The sequence below is a fragment of the Rhamphochromis sp. 'chilingali' genome (assembly GCF_963969265.1).
Source record: "Rhamphochromis sp. 'chilingali' genome assembly, chromosome: 9".
In the NCBI taxonomy this organism is placed as follows: Eukaryota; Metazoa; Chordata; class Actinopteri; order Cichliformes; family Cichlidae; genus Rhamphochromis; species Rhamphochromis sp. 'chilingali'.
In genome coordinates this window covers 24,372,811-24,394,938 of record NC_137936.1, presented here as the reverse complement: position 1 = coordinate 24,394,938, position 22,128 = coordinate 24,372,811, and the positions used below count along the sequence as shown (strand labels likewise).

General features: G+C 40.6%; 1 protein-coding gene across 2 annotated transcripts in view; it reads left to right on the top strand.

Moving 5' to 3' along the window:
* The window catches only part of gnai2b (guanine nucleotide binding protein (G protein), alpha inhibiting activity polypeptide 2b), a 54,584-nt gene that overhangs the window by 28,460 nt on the left and 3,996 nt on the right, over positions 1–22,128 (top strand). For both annotated transcript variants that reach the window (XM_080890851.1, XM_080890850.1), the window contains 4 exons: positions 1,919–1,961; positions 5,525–5,666; positions 17,719–17,879; positions 21,133–21,261. In XM_080890851.1, the coding sequence (XP_080746977.1) occupies positions 1,919–1,961; positions 5,525–5,666; positions 17,719–17,879; positions 21,133–21,261 (475 nt within the window). The remainder of the gene's footprint in view (positions 1–1,918; positions 1,962–5,524; positions 5,667–17,718; positions 17,880–21,132; positions 21,262–22,128) is intronic.

Below are 22,128 nucleotides of genomic sequence, written 5' to 3'. Positions count from 1 at the left end.
TTTCAACATGATAACAATTGTCCGGAAACATTGTATTCATTCATTGTGTTACTCACTGTATTCAGAACTTATGGAAGTAGGTTTACAGGCTATGAAACAAAAGGCAGTAAAGCGCTGACTTGTGAACTGTGTGCGTGATGATTTTGCTTGTGTAAGGAACATACAGTTTTTGCTTGGCTGACTCAGAATTAAGTTTTAAATTCTTAATGGATCTTTAGTTCTTTACTTTTGATCCAGAGGAATAGGAATTTTACTGTCCCGATGGTGTAGCGTTTCTTGCTTTTACAGCAGCGTAACCAAGATGGTGGTTTCAGCACTAAATCCAATGTGTGCCCTGTACTGTGCTCTGCAATGCATTGAATTCTCTTCACTATTTCAAAATCTATTGTTTACTTTTATGCTTGACTAGCTTGTTGTTTTCCTCTTGCTTTTATTAACTTTTCCTGAGGAATTTTGAAATTGCTGTCAGTTGACATTAACTGAAATACTGGAATAGGATCAAACTACAAACAAGCGAACGGAGTGAACATTGCTCCATATCGTCACTCATAATAATAATAAAGTAACATGAGAGTTTCCAGTCCAAACCAAAGGGTTTCTAATATAATTTGGCATAAAAGACCATGAAATTCTAATGTTTCATTTGTGCACACAGTTTTCTCTACTCAAGCATGTTGGTGTCACGTAGGCCCTTCCACATCTGTGTGGGCAAATAGAAACTCTAATATAAATGTGACACATTTTATAAATCTCGTGCATCAAAGAACTGGGCTTCTTTAGAACTGGGCTTCTTTATTTCTAAAAACAAAAGGTATGGAGTCCCAGATATTTAACCTCTAGTGGAGGTTGTTCCCTTTGAAGTGGACATTGATCTACTATTGACTTGGTCATCCCTAGGAAAAAACGTTCTAAACACAAGCTAAACAACATATACACTATGTGCACTTCAGTGAGGAGAGGTCAGACCTGTACATAGGAGAAACTGAACAATCATTCCACAAATGCATGACAGAACATAGAGTTACACCTCAACAGGACAACACTCACCTGTACACTCATTCACCTGAAGGACAAAGGTCACTCTTTGGACAGTGAAGACAGATGGTCGCTGTGAACAAACATCATTGAACAGAGGTGGTGGCTTACCACACCATTTGTCAGCCACCTACAATGCAGTCTTTAGGTCCTTAGATCCCGGACACACACACCTTGCCTCAGGTTAGATTGGGGTAGGTCACATGATGGGGCAAAGTCTCACAGTGGTTTCACCCTTTACCCCTGCTGATGGTAATGACCATTGACTTTTTTCACATCTTGGCTTATGTGATGATGCACATTATCAATAGTGGGTCAACGACCACCTCCAAAGGATACTTGGGAGTGTCCACTTTGTTTCTATAACTCAAGAAGCTTCTTGGATGAGCGGTGAAATGTTTTCATAAACTTAAGGAAGTCCAGTTGCCTTCTTTTTCAAGCTCCTAAGACTACCATGAACTGGATGACTAAGAGCCAACACAAACTTCTGCTGTGTAGTTTGTCTAATTAGCCAACTAGCTAAATATGACATCCCTGATAAAATGTTGTGTGCCGCAAAGCCACCTTTAAATGATCTTTTTCTCATCATAATAAGTGGCTTATTGTTGTGAACTATTTAATAGTCAAAAGCCACTTCTTCTGGAGTGAAAAATAAACACTGAAATGAATATGGGAAGTATTCATGCATATCTGTACATCGTGTTCTCACAAACGGAAACATAAATAAACCAGGCAACCCAGAGGATGAATGTGATGTTAGCAGTAGGTCATCACTGTGTTGCTCTTATTTTCAAAGCAGGAACAGCCACAACTAAAGTTTAAGTTTATTCTTGTTATGTGCGCAGAGATCCTTTGTAACTCTTTCATGTTAATGTTCCAACAGGTGCTGGGGAGTCTGGAAAGAGCACCATTGTAAAGCAGATGAAGTAAGTTGCAAAAGGAATGTTTATTCCACCTTTTTTAAATTCTGTGTAACACAAAAGCTTTTTCACGTCACTGGAATTTGGTTGGTAATCACAAAACCATTAAAAGCTACAAACTAATATTAGCTCTAATGCTATATGCCCATTACTCATTTTTTCTATGATCTGTTGGTCAAATAGTTGTTTCCTTGTTTAACAAAAGCAACCAAAGTAGTTCTTATGTCTGTGTGTGGAAGTAAATGTTGCCCTTTAAGATAGTCCATTTAGATTTTTACCCCTCAGCTGTGAAAGGATGTACATATGTATAATGTGGTATATTGCCATCACCATGCCAACAGGTGGGGGACAAGTTTGTGAACGTGATGACTCGAGAACGGAGTGACATTTAAATTGATACCATAGGTGTATCTACTCAAGGTCTCAGAAGAGTTCGAATCTCATAGACCTCGACCTCAAGCATAGAAGTCCGAGGTCAATTGATCTGAAAAGCTTGTGAATACGATAGTTTGAGAATAAGGTGACGTGGGATTTTTAAATTCATACGATAGGTGCCTCTACTAGGAGGCTGAGGGGTACCATTGGCCACTGCCAGTATTTGTAAATGTCTTTTAAAAACCTCACAAATTAAGAAATTTTTTTATAATCACAATAAACTTTAATTATATTGTGTCACTGAGCCTAATAACCACAGTCATATTATAAGTGGTCACACGATGCCGGTTAACACCCCAGGAAGTCAACCCAGATTTTCTGACTTTAGCAATGAGTGTGTTTACATAAGAGGGGGCAGTGCTGACACCAGATGACCCATTTCCAAAAATGGACAGGTCTAGAGCTGCATATTTAAAGAAGAACAAGAGATAATCCTAAATAAATATAATAAATTTAAAATATAATACAAGCTAAAAGCAACACATTTGTTTTAGCTAGAGACTGCAAGAAAATCTGGCAGTTTGAATGTGTAAACTGATATTGCTATCACTGCTTAATTCTTCAGTTACAAAAGTGTGCAGAAGAATACATATAATCGATTTCTGACAGTCTGTTTAATTCTAAGACGCTCATAAAATCCAAGACATTTAGAGAGGTAAGTTATTGGCTTTATTAAAATGTCAGTGCATGAGGATGCCATGTTCTAAGGTTAATAGGCACAACTTTATCCATCATGTTGATATAATATTTCCAACTTACAGTGGGGTGTGCTGCATAGGTTGTTGTAATGGTATGCCTCAATAAGTATTGACTGACTGCCGTAAGGGGAAACCCTGTTAACTTCCGGTCACAGTTCACTGTTCTTATTTTATGTGTTTCAGTCAGAGAACTTGAGCAGTTTACAGTTAAATCGTTTCAGTTTTAGATACAATACAGTGGAGTTATTTCAAGTTGGTTCCCAGGTGATGTTGTGGTCACAGGTGTTTAGAATTTTTTTGTACATGTGAGAACGTATAGGGTTATTGGAAAGTACTTAACACATAGACTTGGCTTCTGAGACCAATAGGAGTCTATGGGAAAATGTCCCTCCATCTTGACCTCTGCAAACACTTTCCTGATAGGTTTCTGGGCTCAGTCTCTCAGTCTTGGGTCATACTGAATAAAAAAGCCTTTTGTAAATCTTGGGAGTCCTGTGTTTCAGAATGGAGGTCCAGTGCGCAAGTAATTTTAAAGCTAGACCCCTCCATGTCATATAGCTATTTTGAAATCAAAATGACGATGGTAAAAACACTCATTTTGAGGCTTCAAAACGAGACTTCATAAACCAGGGGATGATGTCAGGGTAGCTAGGTCCATCTTTTATGCTGTCTATAAAACAAAGGCTTTTCATTTCTTTCTTTTCTTTCTTTCTTTTTCTAAAGCTTGTGCACCAATCAGGATACACAATGACACAGATACTCACACACTAATGGATAAACACAGAGGACACTAAATGCCTTAATTATTCACATTCCTCTGGGCTAACCAGGCATTGAATCCATTTTTTATGAGTTTGGACCAAGAACAGTCTGTTGCTTTTGAAGCTAATTTATAAACTTGTACAGAGGTATCGATTTATCAGCATGAAGACAGAAGCAATCATGACTCTGACCTTTTATTTAATGTCATACATGACATTAAATAATGTCATGTATGATGACATTGTGCGGTGTAAACATGTCTTACAGTAAGAAAAGTTAGCCAATTCAACGTTCTTAGAACAGCTCAAAAAGAAGGCAGCTGTTTTCTAAATTATTACTGTTCATTAACATTAACATCGGTAGGCTGTTAAAAGCAGGGGGCAGACCCACTTTAGAATTACTGTGGGGCTGTCTCACTTCGCTCTCTCTGCACTTTGTTCTGCAGCCTGATGAAATCTGGGTGATTGCACCTCATGATGGGCTGCACACTTGTGCATGCACAAACACTTAGTTCCGTCGCAGTCAGGGTAATAATACTGCAAGAGGTAAAGTTAGGATACTGCATCAGCTGAATGCTGCAGTGTTGAGGCAGTCCCACTGTGTGTTAACCCCGTTTGCTACACATCATCCTACACAGCATGCTGACATGATAAATGTTACACTGAGTATTCAGTATGATTTTTTATAGACTAGATAGCAACACAGACAAAACAAAATCAGCTTTTAGCTTCAAAAATATTTTGAGTTTAAACACAGCCAAAACTCTTAATGTAATCATTAATGTGTAACAATGATTGTAAAGAAAATGATTTAAACTATACAGTACAAAGACATTAATGATGTTAATCATTAACTAGCCAGTAACAGAATTTGAGCTAGTCTGATTTTCTGTGTGAAAGAAGCTGTTTAGTTTAGCAGTTTGACTTAAATCTGAGCCTGGCAGCTTAACTATGTAACTGCATTTGGGAATATGTCTTCTTAAAAATAATTCAGTAATAATCAACATGTATGTTTCTTTAAGAGAATTTCAGACAACTTTACATTGATTTATTAAAAGAAATAAGGTCAAACAGGTGACAAATAGGTAATAAAGGCAGTAGGTAATAAATAGGTTATAAATAGGTCAGATTCTGTGCTATTCCTTACTCTGTGTTGCCACCCACATCCATCCATGTCATCTGTACCACTGAGCTCCAGCATGACTTTTTGGGATACCTGCTGACAGTAAGAATTCACAAGTTGCTTCATTTTATATACTTTAAGCTGTTTTTTTCTTTATTTTTATAGCAAGGATGCTGGAGAACACTCCAAATGAGCTTGTAGTGCACATAGTGAAGCATAAGAAGTAGTTTTTGAAGACTTCATTAAAACAATAATTGATTCCCCCTCATGTACATCGAACCAAGTGTTGCTAATCTGTCATCCTGTTCTTATCGGCCATGAACTAATTCCATCCTGATGTGTGTCTGCTGTTAAATGAATTTCACATTCTGTGCAAAAAGCAAAAATGTGTCATTATTTACACTTGAAGTGCACCAGAAGAGTTTTTTAATTGACAGGGTAAACAGTAGAAATGATTTCAGCAAGCATAATTGCATCACACATTTGAGAATACTGTGGGCAATGTTTTAATGTGCACTTAAATAAAACTTGAATGTCTCTTGATATTCTCAGGATCATCCATGAAGATGGCTACTCAGAAGATGAGTGTAAGCAGTACAGAGCAGTGGTTTATAGTAATACCATCCAATCTATAATGGCCATTGTTAAAGCCATGGCCAGTCTGAAGATAGACTACAGCAATCCCACCAGAGTGGTAAGATGCACAAACACTCCCAAACACAATGTATTTTCTAAAGCATGGCGTTTGTGTACAAAATAATCACTCTAAATGCTTTTTTACTTGATCTTTACAAAATGCTTTATCTGTTGGTAAGCATGGGATGTGTAAGAGCAATAAAGACTCAGGAGCAAGATCCAGACCAAAGGCTAAAAACCATTGTTATGTGAGAATGCTGAATTTAATTTGGCCTTACTAACCATTGACTTACCAGGATGTCGCTTGGGGCTAAACAAAACAAAGCCTGCTTTATCAACAGCATCTTGCAACTGTGTATCTGGCACAGTACTTAAGAGTTACATTGTGCTTTCCCAGAATTGAAATCACAAGTTTTCCATTGTTTCCAGTCACTGTGCCCTATTTACTTGGTCCTTTTTCTCAATATAAAGAGGCTAAATAACCCAGTTGCTTACATACATACATATACACGTATGTGTCATTACTAAGACATGTATAACACGGTAAAATAGGATTATTTAAAGGCTACTATGACTCTTTCTTACATGTTTCCTCTTCTTGGCAGTTCTTTTTCAGTCAATACCACTGTCGGGCTGTGCCAGTGTTTTAAACAAACATGGTATCATGTGATTTCCAACATGCATCTGTTCACAGCAGCCTTTTTTTTTATCAGCAGTAAGATTTATGTAGTAGGTGTTACACAGAACTGGAGCACAGTATAATCCTTTCCTGATATGTCTTTGCAACCTGCAGGTAGGGTTGCCAACCGTCCCTTAAAATACGGAATCGTCCCGTATTTCGAAACAAAAGTACACGTCCCGTATTGAGCTAATAAGGGACGCACTTTGTCCCGTAATACAGTGAGAATCAAAAGTGGCCTATAACTTTTAATGGAATTAACGCTTTGTTTGAAAACATAATTCCCAGCCCCTCTCCTGCTTTGTGACCAATGAGCTGACAGCACACTTATGACAATTCGAGTATGACAATTCAGATTACCGCTCATCTCATTGGTCGAGGAAAGGTCGCTTGCGGAGAAAATACCGGAAGACAACAGATGACCACAACAAGAAGCATGGCCAACAGGGAAACAAACGCCGACACTGCGGTGCAAGTCTCGGACGACAGTACACCTAAAGCTGGGCAGACACTGTGCGATTTTTTCAGTCACGTTATTCAGCTCCTGCTCAAACTGCACGATTGACTCGCAGGGTTAGAAGTTGGTAGGTCACGATGCAGAGTCTCACACTATACCGCCCGATGCTCTGATGCGACCTGAGAGCTCACACTGTGCCTCCATAACATGAAGGTTATAACAGACAATCTGTCGCTCGCTCTCTCAGTCTTTCACTCACACAGACACACCACCACCATCAACTTTGCTAAATTGCTAATGAAAAACATGATCAGGCAGCTGTGATATTTGTTCCCCTCAGAGAAAGGGAAGAATGGGAAAAGGAAAACACCTGGCTGGAAAAAGTTAATATGGGCATGTGCAGTGAATATCAGCGCTATGTGGCCAGAAGTGTGATAATATAATTTATTTTGTGTAATAAACAACTGCAAGGATAGATGATTACAACAAATTGATGACTAATACATAAAAGTAATACATAGATGAATAATGATGATGAGTTATGATGCGTAATCATGGGAACAAGCGGGTTTACAAACAGGAGCAGCTGATTAGCATTAGAAAAGCTGAAATAATACCTCAACTGAAGCCAATTGTACTAAATGCACTAAATGTGCACAGTTACAAGAATATTTTTCTTTCTATTGTTTTCTATTATTTTAAGTTAAGCAGGACAGAGTGCTTTTAAAGAAAGATTTACTTTTATTCTCAAAAGTTAAGCATGACAGGCTTCTGTTTAAGAAAGAGACCTGTTTTACTGTGTTAATGTTGTCATTTTGAGCTAAAAATAAATGGCTAAATGATCATTTGTTTCCCATGTGTTCATATCACAAAGAATAGAATATGCATCTACTTAAATCAACTTCAAGTCAAATGGTTAAAAAAAATAATTTCACACACAAAAAAAGAGCTAGAAAATTCACCACACTGGGAAGGGTGAAGACAACTGGGTTGCCCGGCCCTGGCCACGAGGTGTCCCTTATTTATTTTTCAGGGAGTTGGCAACCCTACCTGCAGGGAAATAGCACTTGTCTTACTGACTCCATCTGGTCCATCTTTGATCTGCTGTCTCCTTAAAGTTGTACTAGACAGAGAGGAGTCTGAAAGTATACCTGCTGCAGGAGCAACAGCAGCCACTGAGAGCTCTGGTGCAGATTGGATTAATTCAGTGCTGCTAGCAGGGCACGTTTGAACAGCACTGCAGAGGCTGGTTTCTGCAGCCTCAGCAGCAACACAAACTAATTTCTTATTTTGAAGAATACCCAACTGTAAAAGGAAGATCTTGTTGCTAACCCATTTGTCTGGAGGTGTTTTGTAACAATTGTTACCCATCATTTATGTTTGCTTTGCATGTTAGTGTTTGCTAAACCTAATCACTCCCAAACTAATGGTTTTATAACTGGCTAGCTAATGAAAACAGGCTTGTCAGTCTTTAAATTACTCCACATATTAAAGATGATTGATTATGCATTTATTTATTTTCTGTCATATATAAAGAGTTACAGTAGCGCATGCTTGTGACAGCTCTAGGTCTTGTGTTTATGTTCTTTGGCAGGCCTGCCTTTTACGTGCTCTATTTCAGATCCTAATCAGGAAATGGCTTGGGAATGCTTGGGAACTCTATAGAAACCAGTTTCCTCCCTGGCTGTCTCTTCTTCTGGAAGGCTCTTGCCTTTCAGGTCGCTAACTTGGTTTTCATTTGATTTCGCTTGGGTGTGCTGCAGTAACACCTAGTTTAAGCCATATTTGGTTTTAGGTAAGCACCTGCTTATCAGTTCTCCTTGAACCGCCTTTGTGTTGACTTGTTGTTAAAAAAAATATTGACCCAGGAAAAATTGTTTCTCTGAGGATCTCCATTTCTTGGTATGTTCTAAATGATCTGGACATAACACGTTCATATTAAATGTGTTCAAAATTTCAAACAGTGAGGCAAACGCTTACATCGTTAAAGCTGTTTATTATGTATAAGTGTTAAAAAAAAAAGTGATGAAGTGAAAACAGTTGTTTTTAGTGCTAAAATCCACAGAATTATCAAGTAAATCTGTCTCTATAATCAGCTTTATTGAGCTTTACAAGCTCTAGGTCTTTGTTAAGTCATCCAATCCACTACTTCACAGTTCATCATCATTCTCATTTTAGAACGAGGCAGAGTGAAATATTTGAGAGGCAGCCAGAGACGATTTTCGACGTGCAAGTCATGGATCTAAAAATAATTTAATTAGCCATAGCTACAGCTGATAAAATCTGCCAGCAACAGTTGTCATCTGAGTAGAAAAAATTAACAGTTGCTTTCGGGGGGGAAAAAAAATGTACCTCTGTTTAAAAGTAAGGATTTGCAAAGAATGCCACATTTAAGCTAAGTACTGTGTCACCATACAAGAATTTCAAAGGCTGACACGTAAAAGATATTTAATGATTTCTCTGATGTGCGGATGTGGAAGTTGTCTGTGTAGTTCATCCAACAGCAAATTTAATATCTATGGGATTTTGGACAGAGATGTGATGTGATTGTGAGGGCGAGATGTGCATTTGGATTCAGTTAATTCAGATCTTTAATTAGGTGATTAACGAACTTCATTATTATGACTGCACAATTCGAGCATATCAGAAGTACTTAATGAACACACTAAATAATTAGGTGCAGCTCATACAAACACACACTAAGTTAAACACAACAGGGCATCCGTGAAACTTTTATACTTAAACCTGCAGACAGAAGACAAGAGATGCTGAGTTGCAGTCTCCTGCACCCTGTGAACACTTATCAACTTTCAAACAAGCTGCCGGTGAGGTCTGACAGTGGCCGTGTGTGTATCCTGTAAGTGAAGCTGTAATAGAAGGATTAAGGACTCTGCTGTGGTGACGTTTTTTTTCTCACCCATAGATCTGTCAAATGGCTGGGTGTACGTGATGCTACTCTCGCACTCCCACACATAGCAATTAGTGTGCTAGCCTGCCCATACTTGCGCAGCAGCCCTGTAGAAATTGACACACGCTTATGGCTTTCATACTATTCTTTAATTATGCCCCATATTGGATTTCAGTTGAGCTGATTGTAGCAGCTGATCTGCATGTGATAAGGATCATTAACAGACACATTATGCTGCTGTATAGAAGTAAACATGAAACTCAAGTCAGTGTTTGCAGTTTCATGGTGATTCATTGCAGCTGCAAGTGCAGTCGGAGCCTGCAAATTTGTAAGTGAATGACAAAGAGGAGAAGGATAAGGCGAGTGTGTGTGAGTCTAATATTCTGCAGTCTGCAACTTGTAGCTGTGTTAAAAAGAGCAGAAAGAGTTTTAGTAAATGTGTCACATTCCCAGAGAGCCATCGTAAACATCAATTTCATTGGCAGCATGTGAGCGCATCACTCATAGTGACGCACCACTAAATAAACACATTTCAAAAGAACAGTAATGCTATTGGTCCAGTCAAGACATTGACTGGACCAATAATAAAGGACATACACAAATTCAGTAAGCTGGCCATTTAACCAACGTAAACATCACCATCTAATAGGCACAGACGTACATTCACCGGCTGCTTTGTTAGTACTGGACTCCCTTCTGCCTTCAAATTCGCCTTAATTCTTCACTGCATAGATTTAACAAGGTGGTGAAAACATAACTCTGAGATTTTGGTTATTATTGATGCAATAGCATCCTAGAATTCCTGCAGATTTTAGGCTGCAGATCCATGATGTAAATCTCCCATTCCACAACATCCCAGAGGTGCTCTATTGAACTAATATCTGGTGACTGTGGAGGTCATTTGAACACAGTGAACTCATTGTCAGTTTCAAGAAACTAGGTGTGTTGGAAGCATCCATCAGAAGATGGGCACACTATGTTCATAAATTTGTGGACAGGGTCAGGAACAGTATTCAGAAATGATGCTCAGTCACTACTAAATAGCCCAAACAATTAAAAAAAAAATAAAAATAACCTTCACGCAATTACACCACCCTGCAGGATGAATCCAGGCTTTTGTGGTTGTTACGTTCCCCCCGAAAGGGTCTAGGCATGTGAGTGAGGGGACCAGTAACAAATGAGTCCAGAACAGAATGAAAGGAAAACAGACCAGTGTTTTCAGTAAATAAAATAGTCTTTATTATAGATCATTTTAACATAAAGAGCCGGCAACGCCGTTTTACCAATAACACTTGGAAAAAAGAGAAAAAAGGGTTGCAACAACAAAGAACACAATAACCAAACAAAAACTCCACACCACGAGGAGGTACTTCCAGGGGCCCACAAGCTCACCCTGTCACTAACAGCAGCTGGCTTTGCTGCTGCCAAGGCTCACAAGCCCACACTACTCACGCAAAGCAGCTATGCTGTTTCCACAACTCCACACTTTGAGCAGGTTAACCACACAACGCAGAGACACCAGAGAACACCCCACACCCTGCTCACAGCTCATCCCCAGCTTATATGACCTCCGAGAGGTGATTGCTGACTGGGCCCAGGTGGTAAATGAGTCCAATGAGCAGCAGCTGTGTCCTGGGGAGAGAGAAGAGCAAGAGAGAGACAGAGGGGTGGAGCAAAAAAGAGGAGGAGGCGGAGAAAAACACCACGCCCACACAAGGGCAGTATCAGGAGGCCCAGCTAGGGCCGTAACACCCCCTCCCATAATTACAAACCAGTGGTTTGTCATAGAACGTCCTACCCAGCTTTTAAACATATCACCTACCATCCACCATAATAACGGTTAGGCATACCCTGCCGAATCTGCCAAGACCTTTTTGATGGGTTGAAAACACTGCACGGGGTTGGCTCAAGTCCCTCAACATAGTGTCCCAAATGACAGCCAAATGTTTTTTGAGCCATCACATATGGAGAACCCATCAGGCAGCTAGAAGGCCTTACAGCAACACTTCTCTGACGCTTCTTCGCTAGGTCATGGCAAAAGGCATGCTGGTTAGCCAGAGGTGCAGGTTGAAATGGTTGTGTCACACACAATCTATCACACTGTAGGTCATCTGGACCCGAGAGACCGTCATCAGGTGGCAGATTACAATTAGTTGATCTCTGACAGTGACCAAATGACACCACTGAGCAATTATGCTCCAACTGTTGCCTAGGACTGGCAACTTTGTCGGTTTGTGAACCACAGTTCACTCTTTTGAAAGCAGATCGATTTTGCTTTGAGTTTGCTTTCAAACAGTGAGCAATCAGGTGGCCAGGTTTGTGGCAGAAGAAACAGAGCTTTGTTTTGGCTCTTGAAACCACGCCTGTATCGGCTTTGTTAGCTGGCACACTCCTAACTCTCAAGACTGACTGTTTCTGTTTGTAGGCTCCACAATTTGCTATTAAATGGCCAGACTTTAAACAAAAAAAACACTTTCGTTTCACACTGGAATGGGACACAAGTACCTCACCCTTTCGGTACTGTGTAGCTGGCACATCACTAACCTTCACTAGGTCATCGCGTCGGTCGTGCTTAATGACACTGGTTTTATGGATGAGGGCAAACTCATCAGCCAGTGTTGCAGCATGCTGTAATGAGGAAACCTTCTGTTCACTGAGGTATACTGCAATCTGCTCGGAGATGCAGTTCTTAAATTCCTCCACCAGCATTAATTCACGCATCGACGCCAGGTCAGTAGCTTCGCTGGACACACACCACCGATCAAAAAGCACACTTTTCTTCCTTGCAAAATCTCGGTAGGATTGACCCTGCACCTTTTTCAGCCCCCGAAATCGCTGCTTATAAGCTTCTGGGACTAGCTCGTAAGCTAGCAGGATGGCACTTTTCAGCTTGTCATAATTCAGACTGTCCTGAGCTGACAATGAGGAACAAACTTCTTGAGCCTTACCCGCCAGCTTACATTGGAGCAAAATGGCCCACGAATCCCGTGGCCAGTGCAAGGCCGTGGCTATTCGTTCAAACGACTCGAAGTAGCTATCGACCTCAGTGTCACGGAACATCGGAACCAGACGACTGTTTTTCCCTACGTCAAACGAGGTGTCGGCCTGACGAATGGAGGCAGTCGGAGGAAGGGAAACCTGCCGGAGTTCCAGCTGTCGCAACCTCACAGCTGTCTCTGCCTCCACCTCCACCTTCATCAGCTCAACCTCCCTAGCCCTAGCCAGTTCTGCGTCCAAACGCCTAAGCTCTAGCTCCCTTTTCAGCTGGAACTCTCTCTCACGCTGCTCCTTCTCCAGCTGGAGACGAGCCAGACGGACACGGAGCTTAGCATCCAGCTTCGAGCCTTCACTCGATTCAATGGAGAGGGGTTCGAAGCGAGGCACTGTCATGGGTTTGTCCTCAGGCAGCCCCTGATCAACAGGTGTCGACACCAATGGACCTACAGCTTGAGCTGGCGCCTGCAGAACGGGCTGAGACGCTGCACCACGCTCACCCTTAAACACTGCAATAATCAAAGGTAGCCATTGACTCTAAAACAAAAACTACCTGAGGCTAACAATAACAACAAAGAAGCACCACCTCCAATACACAAATGAGAAACAGGCGGGAAAAGTGTGGCCACAGGTTAACCAATAAATAAAAATACCGCCAACCCTCTCCCCAGACCTGCCTACTAAAATCTTAGCCTAGTTAGCTTCTGGAGTGTACCAGGCTCGAGGCAACTTTAAAGGCTAAGCGTCAAGTGCACAAAGCACCGACAAGCCTACCCCCGACAGGGAACTAATCCCCACCCGGGATTACTCCGAAAATAATAAAGGAAAAATAAAAAATGAGTGCCTGAAGGAGGAGCTTACGCTCAGCTAGACACTCCCCTTTGCTAACTGGAGAGAGAGCGCAGCAGATACCATACAACTAAACAAGCCACCGGCAAACAACTCACTAAAACTCAATTGTTGTTCCTTCCATTCATATCCCGGACGAGCCCCCACTTTGTTACGTTCCCCCCGAAAGGGTCTAGGCATGTGAGTGAGGGGACCAGTAACAAATGAGTCCAGAACAGAATGAAAGGAAAACAGACCAGTGTTTTCAGTAAATAAAATAGTCTTTATTATAGATCATTTTAACATAAAGAGCCGACAACGCCGTTTTACCAATAACACTTGGAAAAAAGAGAAAAAAGGGTTGCAACAACAAAGAACACAATAACCAAACAAAAACTCCACACCACGAGGAGGTACTTCCAGGGGCCCACAAGCTCACCCTGTCACTAACAGCAGCTGGCTTTGCTGCTGCCAAGGCTCACAAGCCCACACTACTCACGCAAAGCAGCTATGCTGTTTCCACAACTCCACACTTTGAGCAGGCAAGGTTCACAAGCCCACACTACTCACGCAAAGCAGCTATGCTGTTTCCACAACTCCACACTTTGAGCAGGTTAACCACACACAACGCAGAGACACCAGAGAACACCCCACACCCTGCTCACAGCTCATCCCCAGCTTATATGACCTCCGAGAGGTGATTGCTGACTGGGCCCAGGTGGTAAATGAGTCCAATGAGCAGCAGCTGTGTCCTGGGGAGAGAGAAGAGCAAGAGAGAGACAGAGGGGTGGAGCAAAAAAGAGGAGGAGGCGGAGAAAAACACCACGCCCACACAAGGGCAGTATCAGGAGGCCCAGCTAGGGCCGTAACAGTGGTGTTTTCTGTTGTCCAACTTTTGTGAACCGTTGTGAATTTTAGCCTCAGCTTCCTGTTCTTAGCTGACAGGAGGTAGTACCTGGTGTGGTCTTCTGCTGCTCTATCCCATATACTTACAGGTTCAATGTGTTGTGCATTCAGAGATGGTCTTCTGCGTAACGTGGTTGTAGCAAGAGATTTGTTGAAATACTGCTGTCTTCTTCTTAGCTTGAAGCAGTCTGGTTATTCTCCTCTGACCTCTGACTTCAACAAGGCATTTGAACTGCTGCTCACTGGATATTTTCTCTTTTTCAGAACATTATCTGTAAACACTAGAGATGGTTGTGTGGGAAAATCCCAGTAGATGCGCATTTTCTGAAATACTGAGACCAGCCCTTGCAGCATCTTACTTAAATCATCTTTCGTCCTCATTCTGATTGTCGGTTTGAATCCCAGAGAGTTGTCTTGATTATGTTGGCATGTCTAGATCTAAACTGGGTTTTTGGCATGTGGCTGATTTGACATTTTTGTTAAGGAGCAGTTGAATACGTGTACCTAATAAAGTGACCATGATTGTATACTGACTGGATGACAATGGCAGGTAGAGATAGTAATAGATTTCTACTCAGTCCAGTTTGTTTCCATTCACAATTACGAAATGTTTCATTATGAACCATTTGTGTATTTTGATGATGCCATACATATTCAGAACTCTAGAAAATCCTGACTGCAGTTGCATTAAGTTAGTTACACATACAAATGTGCAGAGAAAACCAAGGTTTATTTATTACTCTTAGAATTTCTATCCTTGAGAATAAAGGTCAGAGAGAAATAATTAACATTGTGCCAACAGGAAGATGGTGAACTGAGAGAAACAAGCAAGGTGGCAAACAGCAGGAAATCAAACCACAGTCTGTTGAAGCAGCCCTGCATGCTGTTACTTTGAGTCATACAGACCTATCTCATATATCTTACATGTGGTCAGCCCAAATTGGCTGCCACATTGCTTTATCACATGTTGTAATGATATTATAATCACTTTACTTTAAAATATTTCCTCTCTTTGTGCCAGTTCTATAGAGATATCGCTCACATTGGTCCATACTGTTGTATTAGATTATCAATAAGTATTTAATAGGGGTGCAACGATATTCGTATCGATATTGAACCGTTCGATACAGTGCTTTCGGTTCGGTAGGCATATGTATGGAACAATACAACATTTGTAATTTATTTTATCAACTTTCCTTCTGACGATGCTGTCTGTGTTGAGCGCTCAGTGAATCTGTGTTCGACTACTCCGCCTAGGCTGCACTGTTGAGCGCAGATCCACTGAGCGCTCAACACAGACAGCATAGTCAGAAGGAAGAGCGCAGGGCAAGCTAGCGAGACAGAAGTTAAGGTCTCCTTGCAACATGGACCCCCCCCCCCATTCAGATCTGGCGTTTGGAATTATTTTGGTTTTCATGTGACGTATGACCCTGAAGGTAAGCGCGTCATGGACTAAAGTAAAACAGTATGTTGGATGTGCCATGCAATGCTCAATTACATGGGTGGGAGCTGGCGTGTTAGCGCAGTTAGCTCGTTAACGTGTTGGCCGTCTAGCCCCATGCACGGGCGATCAGCGGTAGCTCGTTAACGGAGATTTGCCGTGTTGTGGCGTTAAGGTCATTTCAACGAGATTAACCTGAAAGCACTAGTGGGAACACAACGAATATGACTGCACATTTACGCCGACATCATCCTAGTGCAAAGACAAAAACAACAAGCATGCTACTACCTTTAGCCGAGTCATTTAGACAGCTGTTAGCACATGATTCTCCTTATGGGGACCTGATATGTTTAATATGCTGCTGAGAATATAGCCCAGAAGAAGCGGATAGTATAGCTTTTATTTTGGAAAGAGACATTTCTCTGTAATAAACTCTCTTTTCCAAAGATGAGTGATTCCTCAATCAGATACAGGGCTTGCAATATCGCTAGCCCGACGTCCTGGGGCTAGCGATTTTTTCAGTCGGGCTACCAAAATCTATCTCTGCCCTGCCCGTCGGGCTATTGTAGGAAGGAAAAATATATGTCAATGCTTTTGCATTCTTTCAGAAATGTAGCTGGGTAATTATGTCATTGGCATCGGTGAGCCACTGTCAATATGTGACATATTGAAATCGCGTTTGAATTTGCGCTTGTTTTTTTGCTTTCACTTTGCAATCGTGCGAACTGTGTATAGAGAGCGACAGCACTGATCTGTGAGTGATGATAATTTGTGCACCAATTCCTCTGACATCATCTTATTAATTGTTAGCTTACTACGCAAACATGACAAGTGAAATCTCCCGCAGCTTAAACATGTGAGAGGTTGATCGCGCAGAGAATCGCTGAGCTTATGTGAGTGTGTGTGTAAAAGCAGCAGGATTTATATTTTAGTTCTGCTGAGCCAAATAAGACAGGTCAGGGTGAAGAAGTGACAGCCAAAGAAAAGCTTACCACAAAACGGAGAAGTTATGACAAATCAGACTATAAGGCAAAAAGAAAGTGCAGCTTTATGGTTTCATGGACAAAATAATTTCTGTGGCTGCGATATGAGCTATATAACCAGGGCTGCACATAAGTGGTCCGCAGGTGCGCATTCGCTGTCAAAATAAAAAACACGCACAAGGGTTAGGGTTAAATTTAAAAACTGTACTTTTGAGTTAAAATATATATTTATAATTTTAATAAATGACAAATTAAAAAGGCATGAACATTTTTTTTGTATCGAAAAAATATCGAACCGTGACACCAAAGTATCGAACCGAACCGAACCGTGAATTTTGTGTATCGTTGCACCCCTAGTATTTAAATCAAAATCCGATTGTAACTGCCTGTTGAAATTTCTCTAACATGTTACACAGGTTAGCTTGTTTCTAAATATTTCCATAGCTGAAGAATATGTTTTGGTTTCCAGTGGTGCCATTTTGCAGGAATTCAAGAACTATCAGAACATGTTTGCCAGCTAATTGCCATTGAAATTTTTCCTCTTGATTGTACTGGCAGAAGAAATATCCTTTCTATTTCTAAATGCCATTGTTAGATATTTCTTAACCTTATTCCTTAGCTTTAGCTGAAATTTTTAAAAAAAAGTTACCAGAGAAATACAACTAGGGTTTTTGTCATTTGATCAGTTATATGAAATTTGCTTCAGGAACGACTTCCCTCCCAGCCATTATAGAAGGGGAAGTAACAGCGGTTACTCTTTAATGTCCTGTACATAAGAGCATGTAACTCTTTGTCTTTAAGAACCAACTGGATCTTTGATCATGTTTGATTGTGTCAAGGATAGCAGCTGTCGCCTTGGTTTTAGTTGCAGTGTTCTTAACAACCCACTCCTGTGTCCTTATTGCCCCCTGCAGGACGATGCCCAGCAGCTCTTTGCCCTGGCTGCAGCTGCTGAGGAACAGGGCATTCTCCCTGATGACTTGGCTAACGTGATCAGGCGACTGTGGAGTGACAGCGGCATACAGAGCTGCTTTGCAAGATCGCGAGAATACCAGCTGAATGACTCGGCGGCATAGTGAGTGTGAATTTGTGGGCGGATATTTTTCTGCTGTGATCTGTTAATTAAATGCAAATTTACTGATTTTTACTGTGCATAGTCTCAGGTTTCCACCATGAGCATCTTCTCCTGCTCGTACGTCAGTCAGTATGCATTCTGTTTACACCAGACGCTATATTAATCCTCTACAAATGGAAATGTGACTAATTGGGAAATTTATCAGTTGTTTTCATATACAGATGAAGATTTGTTTAAGAACTAAATCACTACATTTGCTATTTCAAAAGGCATAAAGGTCGAGAGAGTTATAGTTTGAGATTTTTTTAAATTTATTTTTTGGAAGGGATGTGCAGTCCCTTCAGCCTCGGTCATATGTGGGAGCTTTGAACCTGTTTGTGACTTCTCCTGGGAGTCATAGAGACAGGAAGGATTGTTCACTAACTTTCATTTAGTGATTATTTCTCCCTCTCTGGGTTTGATTCTTTAATACTATAACCCGATAAGCAGAGCACCGAATAATTTGTCTTGGGGGAGTGAAAAAATTAGATTTAAAAAAAAATGTGTTTACTTCAAGGAAAATTAGCTTAGAAGTAAACTTTGAGAATTGATAGTTCTTATAACACCCTCAAGTGGTCATTTTTTTATTGGAACATGCTGATTAATTTTGTGGCAGCGCTATGTAAAAGTATGAAATGTTGCTTTATGTGATATTTCCGCAACAACTCTGTCATGCCATTTAAAAAATCTATTGTAATGGCTGCTGTGCTGTGAGACAAAACAAAAATTGTAGTCATTTGTTATAGTTATAGGTTTTGTTAACTCATTAATTATTCTGTAACATTTTAAGTATGCATGAATGGTTTGATCAGCCCGATTGAAATGGTGGATATATATCTCAGTTTCTCTGTGAAGTGTGGGCTGGCTGGGCAAGTAAAGCTCCCAGTTGGCCTCGGATGATGATGCAATGCTTGTGTAAGCCAGGCAGTGTCAAACATGGTGCTTTCACACTCCCCTACTGACCAGCAGTCTGTCAGATAGCAGAGAAAATGCAAAAAGGACTGAGGGGAAGTGAGAAATATGAGTTGTAAATTTTGACATAACAAACAAAAACAAAAACAAAAGAAATTACCTTCTTTCTTGGATAGTCTTTATAATGTTTCCTTTCCCCCACATGCTTTTCATATTGAATACTGCTCTTAAAGGCAACATGTCTTTAAAAAACAGAATAATATGATGGAGAGTATGACTGTATTTCTTATCATGTGATAATGGGTATAGAGATGGGGTTTGTTCTGCATGCTATGATGTCATTTTACTCCAAAGGCCTATACCAGCTTAACATTGTAGAGATTGTGTTACGTTGGTATCAGATTTTATTTTTTAACCCAGTTGATGGCATCGTGGGAGACTGAAGGCAAGCAGTAAAATAAAGAGATCTTTAGTATGAACTTTGCAAGGCACTGAGGTAGCAGGAGAAAAAAAATACAATAAAATCCATAAAGCAGTGCAAGCAAACCAACTGTGAGGAGCTTGCACAAGAAACTGAGGAAAACACTGGAACTAGTCAGAGATGAGGGTAATGACCTGACAAAGACTGGGGGAAAACAAGCAGACTATATCCACATCAGGAGCGATGGATAATAAGACACAGATAAAAAAACAAAATGAGGGAGGCAAAAGGAACAAAACAGGGAAACAAATGCAACAAAAGCATCATGAGGAGTTGAAAAGGACAAAGGACTCACACAGGCAAGCAGAGGACACAGACAGGAAATACAGAAGGGATGTGGAAAAGGAAAAATCACCCAGGAACATAAGAGCAAAAATTAAAGGTAATAATAATGGATACTTTATTGATCCCCATGGGGAAATTACTTGTTTTTCTCTACATTTGACCCATTCACTCAGTGAAGCAGTGGGCAGCCCACTAAGCAGGCGCCCGGGGAGCAGTGTGTAGGGACGGTACCTTGCTCAGGGGTACCTCAGGGTAGCCGTTAAGTGGATTCGAACCGCCGACCGTCCGATCATGGGGCGACCACTTTACCTACTGAGCTATCCCTGCCTCAGGTGTAATATAAATCAAGCATCACACCACAAGTACCATGGCAAATTGGAGTGATGATGAAAAATGTGTCATCGTCCCCCCCCCCCCCCCCCCCCCCCCCAAAAAAAAATGCATTTAATACAGAGCCTTACAGCTTGTGCAGTATTACACACTTCTATTGCAGGAGATGCACAGCTGGTAAACTGAAATGGACAAAGAGAAAAAGACATCTGAGATGCAGCAGCGTACTGCAGCAAATTATAAATGATTAAGGTCAGCAAAGTAAATGTGCAGACGTGTTTTCTCAAGCAGACAAATAACTTCTAAAGAGATCTTAGGCAGAATTAAGCCAACAGATAACTAGTATTCAGTGTAGCTGTTGGTCTCTGACAAGCTCAATTTTAGTAATGAGTGCGGCCGAGGCAGAGTCACAACCAATATTCAGTGTTACCATCTGCAGGAAACTCGTTGGCCGGAGGCGCTATAGCACAAAAATCTTACAACAACAGAATCAATCAAGAGGAAAATATGCTGCAAAACCAATTTCACATATACAAACTCAGCCATGAGTTCTGCACTGAGTGAAACAGGAACATAGTATGTTGGATTAAATACCCGTATGTAGATGTAGCTGCAGGTTTTAATCTGTTGATGAAACACAGTGATATACTTCTAGCATTGTATCTACTGAGAGGGAATATTAAATATCAGCATGATGTTACACACCTAGAAAAGCCGTTTTTAGGCCACATGAAAAGATAGCAAATATGAAATGTTTGTGGATATAATAACTCGCATTACAGAGAATAATAATCAATTTTGTTTGTAGCTGGTCAGCAGTTTTATAGTGGTGATTTATGAGGAAATGGGCCACAAGATGTTTTTGTTGAGTGGCAAGTGAAACAAACTGATAGCAAAGCTGAGCAATAAAAAAAAGCCAGAAATAATGAAACTTTATTTTTCTGTTGTAGTTCTGCAACTCTAAACTGGCTAGAGTGAAAGATGCACATTGCATTTGACTATAACTTTACTGTAGGACCTGATTTACACACTTCCTTTAAAAGCACTTCAGAAATCAAAAGTTTAAAGCTATTCAAGTGACTCAAAAATTGCAGTTTTGGGTAGTGCCTCAGCAGCCACACGCCTTCCTGTTGTTGTTTTTGTCTCTCATTTGTTGCAGATTGTAAAGTCATTTTGAAACCTTGCTCTCTCTCTTTCTGTCTTAAGTTACCTGAATGACCTGGAGAGGATAGCTAAAACAGATTACATTCCGACCCAGCAAGATGTGCTACGAACTCGGGTTAAGACAACCGGCATTGTTGAGACTCACTTCACTTTCAAGGAACTCCACTTCAAGTAAGGTTCAATATCAATAACCTGTCAATTAAAAGTGACATATTTTTTAAACAAAATAAATATATAGATGAAAAAAATATATTATAATTTCACTTTGTCACAATTGGGTTGTTTTTTTTTTCACATTTAAACTTCTTTAGCCATTTGCATTGTTTTGTGAGAGTTCTGGGACCCTCACTTGAAAGTTGAGCCCCCTCCCCATAGGCAAGAGGCAGGGTACCATAGGTCATAGGTCACCAATCTGACACACATATTTGACTTTTAGTGGGATGCCGAACATAATTTGGGAAAAGCAGTAAGGCAAAAATGTCACTTGAATATTAGATATGGGCATGTTGTCATTTAATTAGTGTAGACAGCGGCATATCAAGATACCTGTTCTAGAGTCGTATGACCTTCCTTGTGTGAAGACAGGCGAAAGATGTGAGCTGCAGCCCTGAACCTTTCTCGACCACACCTTGCAAAGCTGTGGAAACTGTCTTTAACCTGCCAGCTCCACAGTAGTTCATGTCTGATATCTGCACATCTAAGAATAGAGCAGTATCAATCTGTAGAGTTCACTGTTAGTGCCTTCTGCACAGGATTATTTTCAACCATGAAAACGTGCCTAAAGGAAACTATTTCTTGCTCTGTTTTACGTGTTTGGTGTCTCATCAGCAGTTCATGGGGATTTATGAGGGAAATGAACCATGTTGACTGTGAAAAGGGCAAGAGAGGACCTGATTTTCTCTACATTTTCCAGAGTTCATGGGTTAACGTGGTTCTAGTTTACCACAAAAAATCTACACTTGATTTTGATCTCAATCTTTATAGCGTTAAGAGGCAAGTGACCCTCCTGGCTTGAAATATGTTAAAACATCAGAAGAC